This window comes from Petaurus breviceps, unplaced genomic scaffold (genome assembly GCF_028583685.1).
Source record: "Petaurus breviceps papuanus isolate PSGF00001 unplaced genomic scaffold, PetGlider_PUasm1.0 90925, whole genome shotgun sequence".
Taxonomy (NCBI): domain Eukaryota; kingdom Metazoa; phylum Chordata; class Mammalia; order Diprotodontia; family Petauridae; genus Petaurus; species Petaurus breviceps.
In genome coordinates, this window is record NW_027187380.1 from 37,106,003 (window position 1) to 37,121,438 (window position 15,436).

Sequence of the window (15,436 nt, forward strand, 5' to 3'; positions counted from 1 at the left end):
TAAAGACAACTGATTCCTACAAAATCTACTACTATCTGTTTCTTACTCCAAATTCAGAACATGGGCTAGGAAATCTTTGGTTTGTTTTAACAAATTCTTAATCCCTGAAAGGTCAAGTCTTACTCCCCATGCACAGATTATAACTGGAAAGTTTAACAACGTTGTAACTCTTCTTAAATTTGCTAAGGTTGTGTGGAAGGCTTACAGCCTCCAGGTTCCTAAAGATCCATTGCTGTTCTTTCCTCTGCCTGCCCCAACTCATACACATTTGCAGTCTCTGGGACAGCTCAGCATGCTACAAAGAGTTAAACCTGCTGTGCTGATACTCTCTTTGTGGCTCCAAGTTCCAGTTCCAAGCAATAAGCTTCTGATTGGCTGAGCTCCTATCAGCAGTAATGGGTATCAGATATCAAACTTGAGACCTACTTAAAACTTCTTAGTAATACTCTCTGATCCCTGGTAGGCTATGACATCAGCCAAGAAAGCCTATGATGATCATAGTAACCTCTGAGTTGGAGGAGCCAGATCCTGCTGGCTGAGTAATTAGCTCTGCATAGCAAGGGGTGAGCTGTTAGTTTTCTGTTAGTAGCAGTGTTCACTGCATCCAAACCGATTTGAGGCACTGGCTGCTGCGAGACAAGTGCCCAGGAAAGTCCAACCAACATCGGATGAATTCTGAATTATTAGCTGTGGTCATTTTGCCTCCTGGTTGAAGTCAGGGTGGGGTTTCTGGCACAGGACTGCTTGCTGAGAATCACCATGACACTCCTGGGTTCTGAGCATTCTTTGTTGATTTGGAGCAAGTTCAGATCAGGTAGGGCTAATTTGGTATTCCTCCTTACACTTTTCTTCTTCTGCAAGTCTTATTTACTCTTTTAAAACTGTGTGTGAAGCCAAAAATAATAACAGATTGTTAATACTGCCACACTTCTGTCCCTCGTCCCCAATATTGTGGGACAGATTTTCATTTAAATTGGGGGATAATTATGTTGTTCTTTTTTTCCTTGCTTTTAGTTCATCTGTGTTTCATATTTGGATTATAGCAACTCCTGTTAATTTTCATTTCTTTTCATATCTCATAAATTGTGTCATATATATGAAGGAGTAGGTTCTGAACAGGAACAAATAAGGAATCTCCAGTTTGTGCTTATTGGTATGTAAGGTTATAATTCCTGAAAAAATCAACCTGGTACTAGTATATTAGAACCTAGAGATCAGTTAGGACACAACTAATTCAAATAAATACATTTCCAAAAAAGAAAAGTCACTTGGGGGAAGTAAAAATAGCAAATTTATTTAAAATGACATCACTGCAGAAAAAAAGACCCAGTGCCACAGTTCTCCACAACCATCTGATATTTATAAACTGAGAATCTATCCCAAATCTTCTGTGTTAGTGGAGAGCAGAGAAACTTCTGAAAGAACATTCTCTCTGAGCGATGGTGAGTAAAGGGACCTGAAGGGGCCAAACCATCCTCAACAGAAAATTTTCATTTAAATTCCTACAGATAAAGTCCAGCAAGTGAGTATTCATATACACCTGTGCACAATTTTGCTCTAAATCTTTCCTAATTAACCTTATACATAAAACTGGTATGATTCAATGGGCTATGCAATTCAATAGCTGGAGAATTATTATTGTATAATGTTTTACTTTAGGATTCTATACTTTAGGACAATATTCATATTTACCAAAACTTTTGTTCAGCAGAACCCTAGAGAGTTTTCTTATTTCTAACCCTAAGTTTTCCAAAATGCCTCTTTTAGTTATTGTTGCTCCATTTTATTTTTTTTTATTGTGACATCTGAGGTTTGTTAGAATGATCATAAGAGTGAGGTGTTTACCAGAAATAGACTTCAGCAGTTACAGTATTAGCAATGTTAACAAAACTTCAGAATATAAATGCAAACCACAACTCTAAGGAGAGTGTGTGTGTGTGTGTGTGTGTGCGTGTGTGTGTGTTTCTGTCCCTTGAGATCTTAACATTGCTGTTGATCAAGGCATTTCATTGTTTGGTGAAGTGTGACGAAGTCTTATTATTCATTCAAAGGCATCCCAAAGACCTTAGATTTCCATCAAGAATTGTGAAGCAATACTGCCACCTTTCTGAAGAAGAGAGGATGCAGCCTTGTTTTGAGGGCAGCCACATTCTTTTCAAGTGAGCCACTGCTGTTTTTAAAACGATTTTTTGCCTGGTTTGCCTGTAAAAGGATTTTGTGATGTTCTTGATAATAGACTTGCAAAACATACTTGTCAAATTAATCTTTCCTTACAGTAAATTTCAAGGGGGTAGCGAGCACATTAAATTCTTCCACAATTCATGTGGCCCATCTTGGGGGATTTATGGAGTCATCTTTTGCTAGAATTATTTCCCAAATTCATATCTCATGAAATTGAAGTTGATTATACTGGTATCCATGGTAATGCTTTGCAGTCCCTGATCAAAGGGATATTTCATAACAAAGATTTTATTCAGCATACTCACCTCATGTTTCATCTGCTAGGACAGTCTCCCATGGCAGGCAGGAAGGTTGGTTTGAAAAGAAAGATATGAAAATAAAGATAGAAGCAAATATTATTATATCACAACCTTGAGTCTAGAAACATTCTGCTTGGCAATCAGAGACACATGAGGCTGCTAATATGCTAAGAAAAATGTAAGAAAGATGTCAAGTTAGATACCTTTAAAAATAATAAAGTAATATATCTCTTGTGCTTAGATATATATAGTTATATATAGATATAGAAATTATTAGTTATATATAGATATGTAAGCAGCTCCTGCATCCTTGAGTTGGGGATGCTATGTTCTGAAAGGGGGAGGCCTTTCTACAAAACGTCTATTATAGCTTGTGACTAAACAAGTAAGGGGGGCCCTTATCAAATTTTGACTCTTCGAGACAATATTATATGACTATTTATTATATATTAGATTATTATATATTATACATAACATATATTACATATGATATATTATATATATTATACATAATATATATGATATATTATATATTAGAGACAATCTTATATGACTATTCCAGTTTCATTACTATGATTTCTCTTTGTTATTTGCAATAGAGGCTAAAATTCTTTAATTTGTGGGAAGTATTTCTTTTTTACAGAAGCTAAATTTTATTAATAATCATTGTGACATATTTCAAAGGGATTGACAAAAACAGTTATAAGTAAAATCTGATATGCAAAATGTTGAACAATTAATATTCCTTTAAAAATTTCCCAGTTATGGACAAATGACAAAACTATGTGAATAATAAATAATGAAGGTTAAACATAGAATGTAGTGTAGAATATAGTCAAACAATACTAGAAGTGTGAATTGGGAGAAATGACAACTTCTCTGGGTCTTTGTTTTCTCATTTGTACAATGAGGAATGAATTCAATGTTCTCTTGTGTCCCTTATAGTTCTAACATTCTGATATCATGAACATTATAAAAAGTAATAGCATATAAGGTAAATGAATTTTGCTTATAATAATTTTATGTTAAATTTTCATCCTACATAGCAGTTCATTCAAGATAAGCTATTTACAAAAATGGCTATAATTAATATTAGTTACATATAAACTACATTTTTATAGTTTCTCTCTTTTTGTTGTTTTCTTGTATCTGTGATTGGCATCAATATCAGAAATTTCCTTTCATATCACATACATTTTAATACTAATCTCATGCACAAACATAGAATGTGATACTCATACAGAGATCCTCGATCTGATTCCCTAAAACTCCTGTTCCCAACCACCAGGGCCTGGGGAATGTTTCCTATAATATTCCCAAAGGTCTCCCTATCATGACCTGTGGCAGAAATGGGGACTGATTGGAAATTGAATAGTGTATCTAGGTGTTCACTTGACAGTCCAAATCCAAGAGTTTTTTGGGTACCTGTGGGCCATGAAGCTGTATATGGTAACCTTAGTGAATGTAGACCCACACTGAGAACAGTGACATGGGAAAAAAGAGAATATAGGGAGGAGTCTGAATCTTTGGCATCTGAGAGTCTTGGTTAAGGGGAAAGGTAGGCATATGAGATGGGAGAATGGGGGAAGATTCTATCTATGCACAAGCAGGGAAAGTAGGGGCAAAGAAGGGATACACAGATGTTAAAGGAGCTAGCCATGAACTTGGGCAGGATGAACTCTAGCTAAAAGATGTACTTGATATGGTTGACTTCCTTTGCCCCTAACAACTCTGAAAAAAGGTCCCCTACAACTTAAGCCTTGCAGTTCACAGCACGTTCACTCTAAGGTAGCCAAGGAGCTCCTGTCTAGGGGGAATTAAAAATCATCCCCTTTTCATTCCACCACCAATCCCAGGCACTCTTAAAATGTGATTTATTGTTTTTGTGAATTTTAACTAGTTGTTAATTGTATGACTTTAGAACTCATTTTTTTTGGTTTGGGTTTGGGTTTTATTTTTGTTTTTTTCTTTGTCTTTATTCTTTTGTAGACTCTGTGATCTCACAGGTATAGGAACTTCCTGGCAAGAAAACTGTGTAAAAAGGAGCATGACCTTATAAATTAGCTTCTACTTTGCAATTTATAGTTTTAAAGAGTTTTCCTGGGGTACAGAGAAGTTAAGTGACTTGTTCAGTTGTGTCTGACTCTTCGAGACCTCATTTGGGATTTTCTTGGCAAAGGTAACTGGAGTGGTTTGCCATTTCCTTCTCCATATCACTTTGCAGATGAGGAAACTGAGGCAAATAGCATTAAGTGATTTGCCCAGGGTCACACAGCTAGTAAATTTCTGAGGCCAAATTTAATCTCAGGAAGATGAGTGTTCCTGACTCCAGGCTTGGCACTCTATCCATTGCACCCCTTAGGTGCCCTGCTGGGAGACCATTTATAAAATGAAGAGATTGGAATAAGGTGATCTTTGTGATCTATTAAAGCTTGAATGTTCTATGTTCTGAAAGAAGCCTTCTTTGGGAAAATAAGTCTTTCTATATACATATTTGTGTCTAATGGCAGCCTAGGTTGGGGGAGGGCAGGAAGTAAAAAAGAAAAAGAAAGAAAGTTACGTGATAACTTTATTATATATTTAAAAGTAACAGCAGGTTGTACACAATAGATATACAGTTTCACATACAATCATATTTTTTTCCTATTCTTTTTTTTGTAGGAAGGAAGGTAAGGCAATTGGGGTCAAGTGACTTGCCCAAGGTCATACTGCTAGTTTTGTGTTAAGTGTCTGAGGCCAGATTTGATCTCAGGTCCTCCTAACTCCAGGACTGGTGCTCTATTTTCTGTGCCACCTAGCTGCCCCATCTTTTTTTTTTCTATTCTCTTTATATAAATGCCTGTTTTATTTCTTAAGTTCAGAATAAAATAAATTAAATTTTAAAAAAGAAAAGGAAAAAATCTTTCTTTCTAAATTTAATATCATAAAATGCTTTCACTCCATCAGTTGCTTTGTTTGCTTTTTTTTTATCCAGAAGGATATTTTTTTCTGTGTGGAGACCACACAATGGACGGATGTAGATCAACTCCTTTTTTAACTTAGAGAATTACCTGGGTGCACTGAGAGATCAAATAACTCATAGTCACACATTTAGGGAATAACAGAAGGAGGACTTGGATCTAGGTCTTCCTTATTCTAAGATTGATTCTCTATCCATTAGGCCCTGTTGCCTTTAAACAAATGCCAATGTATCTTTGCTAGGTGGTACCATAAGAAGATGTTTTCACCTTAAATTATAAGAAATAAATAAAATATAAGTGACATATAAGATGGTTAATTGTATGATTGAAGAGAAAGACTTAGAATGCAGGATTACTCTGGACTCCTGAAGAGAAGGGGGAGGAGAAAAGAGGGAGAATAGGTAGGTAAGTAGAAACACAGAAAAGTGAAGGCGAGGGCAAAGAAGACAAACTTCACCAATATCACTGTGGCACAAATGTTCAAATTTCATGGAAATGTGATACCATAGGCAACTAGTAAATGGAGCCTAAATAAAAGAGAGGAAGATCCTTGGTGCCAATTCTCAGTGGTGGAGTATGTATGATAATTGGAAACATCACTAAAAGGATTGATGAGACAATTTGCTACAACTCATGAAGATGTCTCATAAATAAGAGATCCTGACACTAGGATTTAGTGGAAAGAGTACTGTCTTGAGAATCAGGAAATCAGGATTTGAACTTAAACACAAAAGGAGAAAAAATGGCCAAAAAGCATTTTCTATATAGATATATTTTCTTTATTGTTTTCATTTCCCAAATTTATCCAATTCCTTTCATTCATTTTCAGGATTGTACACACACACACACACAGCAATACACACACACATATGTACATATACATATATATATACCCATGTATATATGATTCCATATGTAGGACATATATACATTTATAGATAAATAAATCACATAAGCTCTGTTACTTATAATAATTTGTTTTTGTTATTTTTTGACTGGTGCTATGATTTCTTTTACATAAGGAAGTACCTAGGAAAAGATTTTCTCCCAATGCAGATGGACACCAGTTCTGCAACTTGTACTCATAACATCATTGGCTGAGGGCAGTGAGAAGTTAGATTTACCTAGAATCATACACCTAGAATATGTCAGAGGTGGGATTAAAAGTCAGGTTTTCTGGACTCCAGGACCAGCTCTGGGATATGTTTATGTAGCACTTTCCAGTTTGTGCTTGACATCCATTGTATCACTTGAGCTACATAACCCTGTGTAATCATGACAAATAATGACAAAGCTATTGTCACCACCATTTTAATGATAAAGAAACAGACTCGGGGAAGTTTTCATGAATCTCAGCCCTATACTCTTTTCTACTATACCATAGTCCTCACTTAGGACCATTGAAAACTGTCACAGCCATTAGATGAAATTATTTTTCTTTCGAAGTCACAATATCATAGAATTAGAATCATAAACTGTCAGAGCTACAAATAATCTTAGAGATAATCTAAACTAATCCTTTCAGATGTATCAGTTAATATTAGAGAGAGTAATAAATGACAGAGGTGAGACTCAGGCTACAAACTCCCAATCTTGTCCAGTGCTCTTTCCAGTATACTGTGCTGCAGTTCTCAAAGCTTAAATATCTGCTAGACTCACAGAAGCTAGGAGGAATCTAAAAGACCATCAAATTCACCTCTTAGAACTCTTTGATACTGACTATTTATGTAGGAAATGCCTGACTTGTTGCAACTCAACAACTTTTAGCTAGGGTCCTTTGACATGTTGGCCATAACATGATTTGGTATCATTCTAAATCTATGATTATGTGATCCATATGCCACTGGAAACACTACTAGTCTCATCATATGGGAAGAGCAGAAATGGAAGCTGGAGAGGTTAAGAGACCAAGTGCATAAAATATTTTTTAGCTAGAGGTGTTACAGTCTAATGATTGTAATCTGTAGGGGGGAAAACCTCATCAATCATGATCATGTTGATTCAAAATTTCTTTGCATAAAAGCAATTGCTACCTTAATTATATCTAGTTCAGCTGTATATGTGCCCTATTGTTCTCTAATTTGATATTCCAGTGCCTCTCTAATTGATAGTGTCCTTACCTTGTATGTATTTTTAATTTTTCGTCTCCTCTACTCTCCCCTCCTCTTCCCTACTATCCTCTGTTCACATCTCCTCTCCCTTTTCTTTCCCTCCTCTCTTCTTTTTCTCCCACCTTCACCATGGCCTTTGTGATAACTGGAACCACTTGTGCAGTTTTTCCAGTAGAAGAGAAGCAATAAGAGTAAGCTGACACCCCCTAGAATTCCCTTCTAATGTCAATAAGCGATTTTGTGAAGATATTTGTAATGAAATACTGAGGGTTCCTTGCTCTTTTTGTGTGGTTGCTTCTGAAGTATCACCCACTTGTTTGAGGCATCTCTTAATTTTAATTCAAAAAACATTGGTTAAGTATCTACATTTGTTAAATGAATATAAATGATAGGGGTTCAAAGATTAGAGAGAGAAAGGGAGGGAGAGAGAGAGGAGAAAAAAGGAGGAGGAGGAGGGGAAAGAACAGGAGGGGGAAGAAGAGGAGAAAGAAAGAGGAAGAGAAAGAGAGAGAAAAAGAAAGAAAGAAACCTCACCTTGAAGTACTTACATATTACTGGGGTTCATCCTTCTCAAGATTACTGAATCTGTATTTTTTTCCAGACTTCGCAGGACTAACAAAATATCCATATAACCACAATCAAACTTGTTTATTGGAGGCAGACACCGTACTTAGGGTCCAGCCTTGTACATTTTAGTAGTTAACTCTTACATTTGTGGTCACCACCAGTAAGCCACTGTGGATATCAGTTAAACTACTTGTTCTCCACCAGCTTCCCCAAGGAATTTTGTTGTGTCACTTACCCATGAGCTCTACTCCGCTGTAAGTTGATATAGGTTCTCATAGAAGTCTAAAAGTATTTATGTGTATGTGTGTGCACGCACATGTATGTAACACATGCGTTTAGCCAGTTCACCAATCAAACTACACATGTCTCTTTTCACTAGCAATTTTTTCCTTCCTTTCAAGTTGCCAATCAGAAGCATTATCTTAGTAAACAGTTTAATTTGAATAGATAAAATAGCAGAGTTGAATCTAAGAAGCAGCAACCATATCAGACCACCATCTTTGAGATAGAGGCTCACTCTCAGTGGATTCTGCCATTCATAGCAAAATAAACAGAAATTTCAGGTGCCTTAAGCTCTCCTGAGTACTATGGCAATAGCTTGGGGTAGATTTGAGTTAATTCTCATTTATCATTCTAACACGGTCAGGAACCTGAATCCAGTCTTTACTCACTGCAAAATGCTTATCAATGGCTCATCTGTACAAGGACTTATTCACTGTTCTTCGTAAGCATGATGGCTTCTCTAATAGTGGAACTAGATATTTCTTCACTGAGAGCAGAGGGAGGTATGGAAAGAAATTTTTCTCATAATTATCAATCCCCCTTTATCTTGAAAGTCCCAAATCCAGAAACATCTATATGTATCACAAAGACCCTTGGGAAAACATAGAAGACTCAACTAATTAGGCAGCCCCAAACCTCCTGGAAGATATACTTTGGAGTAAAAAACACACAAGCTCCCCAACCAGATCTATTAGGCATATATTTCTTGGTCTTGAGTAACTTTTTCTATCTAATTCCCTAAATTGAGACCTGTTCTGGTTCAGGTCCTCTTCCATATGTCTCTATAAGAAATCCCTTTCTACTTTCCACCAAACCTAAAGTCTGTTCCCTGAATTATGATTCATAGAATTAGAAAATCTTTGACTCACAGTTCAAATAGAACTGAAATTTTAATTTTGTCTGATCAAGTTGGAAAGTAACAACATATAATACTCCTATTTATACCCATAGTTGACCAATACATACTGTGTAATTAAGTACTTTTTAAATGACAAATCCCAGAACTCATAAAATGACCATATTGTTCCATAAAAGTCGATCTATGTCTTTTTGTATCTCTTTCTGCAATTCTTTCTATTTCTCTGAATTTTCTTAGACTTTATTTGACCATCAGTCTGATTTTTTTCCCCTTCTCTATTTCCTTTGTCCTTCACTTGCTACCTTTTATACTTTTCCTCTTATTTGGCTAGAATATTAAACTAAAGTATGTTTTGTGTTATTTTCTACATGTTCATTTGGCTTTTGACTTTTACTTTTCAGTGTATTTTCCATATGTTTATAACACCAATGTGATATTCACAGCACCTACAGTGGCTATGAATATGTGACGTCATGGCAAACCTATCCATAATAATCATGTGAAAGAAAACATAGACAGAAAAAAAATCAAGATAAATAAAATCTTAAATATCTCTGATAATGGTTAGATAGATATATAAAGAAGTTGCATAAGAAGGAATCAATAAAAATGTATTAAAAGACATTCTTTGAGGGGGCAGCTAGGTGGCGCAGTGAGTAAAGTGCCCTGGAGTCAGGAGGAACCAAGTTCAGTTCCAGCCTCAGATACTTAACACCCTGTATCAGCAATGCCATATTCACAATGCCTATAGAGATTACAAATATGCTGATATAATTATCCATCACAAAATACGTCAGGTTTGCCATTTGGGGAAATAAACTAGAAAATTTATTAAGATACCAAAAGACTGAGTCCCAAAACCAGAAAGTGAAAGCCATCAGAGTAGTTATGATATTGACACAGGTAGATAAAGTAAAAAGCACCCACATTCTCAAGCCTTTAAAACAGAACAGGCTACCTCAGGCAAAGGTCCTCCTCTCCCCACTCACAGCAACCACCCAGTGCCCTGGAAGAGCGCTCCCAGCAGCTCCGGCCCCTGGCAGTCCTTAGCAGAAAGTCCTGCTCCCAGCAGCTCTGGCTGCTGGCAGTGCTCAGCAGGTCCTAACTCAAAAAAAAAAAAAAAAAAAGGCAACTGCCGCCAACTGCCAACCGCAGGACCGTTAGCTTGGCTTTTCACTTTCTCTTGCTCTGCTATGTCAGCACGTCCATGGGGCATGGGAGATCTTTAAATCCCATAACCCTTACACACCCACACACAAAAACTAGCCATGTAACCTTGGGCAAGTTACTTAACCCCAATTGCCCTCCAAGAGGCAAAAATAAAAAAGACATCCTTTCACCCAGAGATACTTCCAGTAGGCATATTTTGACCAAGGAAGTCAAAATGAGAAGGACAAAAGGTCCCATGAATACCAATTTATTCATAGTGGTAATTGTTTATGGTAGTAAGAAATTAGAAAGAAATCAGTTATGCTGTGGTTGGAATACAGCTGAAAAACAGAACAAAACAAAAAACGTGTCACTCCTCATATCTGCCTGATGGCTTCCTTAAAAAATGTATTCAAGTGCCATCTGCTGCCTGAGGTCTTTCCTAAATAACCCTCTCCAGTTGTAAAATTATTTTGCAAAAGTAGCTAGGTGGCACAATGGACAGCAAGCTGGATTTGGAATCAAGCAGAATCGAATTCAAATCTTGCCTCAAATACTTACTAGCTGTGTGACTGTGTGGTAAATCTACTTAGCTTCAGTTTGTCTGTGTCCTCATCTGTAAAATATATCACCTATCTTCCTGGATTGTTGTGAAGATAAAATAAAATATCTGTAAAGAACTTTGCAAGCCTTAAAGCACTACATAAATGTTATTATTTTTGTTGTTGTTGCTTGCTTAATATATATTTTTTCACTTATTTATGAACATCTGTATAGACTGTTTTTTTCTCTTTCTGGTAGAAATGTAAGATTTTTAGAAGCAGAAAGTTTTCTTTTTGTCTTTTCTATTAAGGATGTAGAAAGCTCTATCATGGTGCCCTCCACATATATAGTAAGTACATAATAAATATTTGTTAATTCTTCTGAAGGCCACTAACTCAAATGAAAAACAATTCTTCAGAGGATTAAAAATGAAGAAATGCTGTAATAGAGGTGTGAAAAGAGGCAAATCATTACAGCATGGCTGATATATTGATTTGTTTTGCTAAACTATCTAGCTTTATTACAAAGGAGTGCTCTGTTAGGGAAAAAGAGCAGTAGCAGTAGGATGGGGAGTCTTTGGAAAATGACAGCATGGGGCACCTAGGTGATGTAGTGAATAGAGCACTGGCCCTGGAATCAGGAGGACCTGAATTCAAATCCAGCCTCAGACACTCAACACACTTACTAGCTGTGTGACCTTGGGCAAGTCACTTGGCCCCAATTGTCTTGCCTTTCCCCCTCCAAAAAAAAAGACAAAAAGATATGTTTAATTTCTAGTATTTTCTAGATTGTGGTTCTTATTTCTCTCATGCTTCCTTTGTTTTAGAGTATTCACAAGCTGAATATTTTGTAAATTTTTTGTAGTAACATCTCAAATGCTTGTTTTTGTTGAAAGCCCATATTCTTTCATTAGCAATTAGAGTCAACATAGTAAGATACATTATTTCAGATGGAACTCAAGCTTTTACATTTTTGTTTTTGAATCTAGCATTCCATTCTTTCCCTTGTTTTCTTGTGAATGTTCAATAATTCTGAGTAATCTGCAATATGATTTCTTAATATTTGAAGGTTTTCTCCTAGATGCTAGAAAATGTTTGTTTGATACTAAATTTGTAAATATGAACATTACATGATTTGAAGTTTCAAGAATGTGATCCCTGTCTACCCTTAAATCTGCTGGTGATCTGGTGATAACTTTCTGTAACTTGGTATTCAAGTTTTCTGATGTATCATGTTCTTCTTATCTCTTTTTTCTTTTATTATGAACTAAGTATCAAGTACAATCTTTTCAATGTACAAAGAAAAAAAGGAGTAAATATGAAATCAGAAGCTTCTATTAAACAGTTTGCTTATTGTGTATATATTAAAATTTTTTAACTAAGTTTTTTTTATTGTTAATAATTTACTAGTTTGTTTGTTTACTTTTAGATTACAAGATTCAATTCCACTATTCCCTCAGTTTCACATTTTGTCCCCCTCCCCCTCTTCCCCCCATGGCGGCATAAAGTCAAGTATAGGATCTGTAAATACTTTCACATTATACATTAGCCAAGTTATAAAGATGGATTGTATCAGATGGAATAAAAAATGGTAAAGAGTACATAAAACCAAACAAGAAAAGGAAAAAGATCAGGTATTTTGCTTCCATCTGGATATCAACTCAGTTTTTTCTAGTTCTTTCTCTGGATGCACACATTTCTCTCCATCATGAGTCTTTTGGGATTGACATATCCATCTGGCCCAAGAGATTTTTTCCTAGGGAGCTGAGATGGGATTATTTAAGTAATTTACTTCCTCTTCGGTTAATCTGGGCAACTTGTATTTTTGTAAATATTCATCCATTTCCTTAGATTGTCAAATTTATGTGCATACAATTGGATAAAATAGTTCCTAATTATTGTTTTGATTTCCTCTTCATTGGAGGTAGTTTCACCCTTTTCATTTTTCATACTCATATTTTGGTTTTCTTCTTCTTTTTTTATCATATTGACTAAGGGTCTATCAATTTTATTGATTTTTTTCATAAAACTAGCTCTTAGTTTTATTCATTAATTCAATAGATTTCTTAATTTCAATTTATTAATCTCTCCTTTGGTTTTCAATATTTCTAATTTAATATTTAATTGGGCATTTTGAATTTGTTCTTTTTCTAGGTTTTTCAATTGCATGCCCAATTAATTGACCTCTTTTTTCTCTAATTTAATCATGTATGCACTCAGGGATATAAAACTTCCCCTAAGAACTGCCTTTAATGCGTCCCACAAATTTTAGTATGTTGTGTCATTATTATCATTCTCTTGAATGAAATTACTGATTGTTTCTATAATTTCTTGTTTGACCCACTCATTCTTTAGGATTAAAATGTTTAATTTCCAATTAGTTTTTAGCCTGTCTTTCTGTGGCCCTTTATTGCATATAATTTTTATTATATCATGATCTGAGAAGGATGCATTTAATATTTCTGCCTTACTGCATAAAATTGTGAGGTTTTTATGCCCTAGAACATGGTCATTTTTTAGTATTTGCCATGAACTGCTGAGAAGAAAGTATATTCTTTTTTATCCCCATTCAGTTTTCTCCAGAGATCTATCATACCTATCCTCTCTAAAATCCTGTTCACCTCCTTAACTTCTTTCTTGTTTATTTTGAGGTTGGATTTATCAAGTTCAGAGAGGGGGAGATTAAGGTCTCCCACTAGTACAGTTTTGCTATCTATTTCTTCCTCTAATCCCTTTACATTCTCCTCTAGGAATTTGGATGCTACACCACTTGGTGTATATATGTTCTGATAATATTGCTTCATTCTCGATGGTGCCTTTTAACAGGATATAGTTTCCTTCCTTATCTCTTTTAATTAGGTCAGTTTTTGCTTTTGCTTCATCTGAGATAAGGATTTCTACCTCTGCTTTTTTTTACTTTAGCTGAGGCATGATATATTTTACTCCAGCTTTTTACCTTTACCCTGTGTGTATCCCTCTGTTTCAGATGTGTTTCTTGTAAACAGCATATTGCAGGATTATGATTTCTAATCCATTCTGCTATCCATCTCCATTTTATTGGGAGATTTCATTCCATTCACATTTACAGTTATGATTGTTATCTGTTTCTTTCCCTCCATCCTATTCCCTCCCCTGTTAATGCTCATATCCCCCCCTTCTCCCTTCCTTCCCTTAATAGTTTTCCTTTTGACCACTGCCTCCCTCAGTATTCCCTTATCAGCCCCACCCTTTTCCTCCCCTTCCCCCTTACTTCTTTCCCCCCAAATAACCACACCCTTTCCCCCTCCAACTGCCTTTAGGATACTTTTATCCTTAATGAAGTATGTTATTTCTTCTTCGCACCAAGAGTGACAGGAACAAAACTCATGTAAAGCTCCTCTCCCTCCCCTCTTTCCCTCTAAAATGATACTTTTTGTGTTTTTTTCTCCATAGAGTCCTATGCTTAACTGGTTGTTATTCCCTCCTTGCACCAGAGCCAATGAGGGAAAAGCTCATATGATTCTCATCTCCCTCCCTTCTTTTCCTCTGTGATATTGTTTTTATGCCTCTTTGTGTGGTATGATTTACCCTTTTCCACTTCATTCATTCCTCTTCTTCCATTGCAGTCCCTTTGTAGGCCTTAATAAGATATTTTTTAACTGTCATTTTGTGTATTTTATACTCATCCCCTCTACTTGTCTATAAACAGTTTTCTCTTATTAAATAGCAGGGTATGTGTGTGTGTGTGTGTGTGTGTGTGTGTGTGTGTGTCTGTGTTTACCTTTCTATGTCACTCTTGCATCTTGTAATTGTAGATTGAACTTTCCATTGAGCTCTGGCTTTTTCATCAGGAAGGTCTGGAACTCTGTTATATTGTTGAATGCCCATCTCTTTGCCTGGAAGAATATGCTCAGTGTCGCTGGGTATGTGATACTTGGTTGTAACCTGAGCTCTTTTGCCTTCCAGAAAATTGTATTCCACTGCCTCTGATCTTTCAGTGTAGAGGCTGCAAATCCTGGGCAATCCTCACTGTGGACCCTCGATATTTGAATTGTTTCTTTCTGGCCACTTGAAGTATTTTATCTTTTACCTGGTAGTTCTGGAGTTTGGCCACAACATTTCGAGGACTTTTCAGTTTGGGATCTCTTTCAGGAGGTGTCCAGTGGATTCTCTCAATTTCTATTTTACCCTCAGGTTCTAATATGTCAGGGCAGTTTTCCTTAATGAACTCTTGGAGAATGTTGTCCAGGCTCATTTTTTCATCATGATTTTCTGGTAGGCCTATGATTCTCAGATTATCTCTCCTGGATCTGTTTTCCAGGTCAGTTATTTTTCCATTGAGGTATTTTACCTCTTTTTCTAATTTTTCATTCTTGTTGTTTTGTTTGATTAATTCTTGGTCCCTAATAGAGTTGTTTCAATTTGATTGATTCTAGTTTTTAGCAAATCATTTTCCTTGGTTAATTTTTGGAGCTTTTTTTCCATATCATACACTTTTCTTTTTAGA

General features: G+C 35.9%; 1 protein-coding gene across 10 annotated transcripts in view; it reads left to right on the forward strand.

Annotated features, from left to right (window-relative positions):
* Positions 1-394: 394 nt before the first annotated feature.
* MYOCD (myocardin) overlaps positions 395-15,436 on the forward strand; it is a 168,539-nt gene continuing 153,497 nt past the window's right edge. For 7 of the 10 annotated variants that reach the window (XM_069076810.1, XM_069076806.1, XM_069076807.1 and 4 more), the window contains exon 1: positions 395-814. Coding sequence is in view for 5 of the 10 variants with exons in the window: in XM_069076806.1 (XP_068932907.1) it covers positions 760-814 (55 nt within the window). In the remaining 5 variants the exon portion in view is untranslated. Of the gene's footprint in view, positions 815-2,051; positions 2,160-15,436 lie in introns of all 10 variants that reach the window. The other 3 variants (XM_069076812.1, XM_069076809.1, XM_069076813.1) reach the window with 2 other exon arrangements.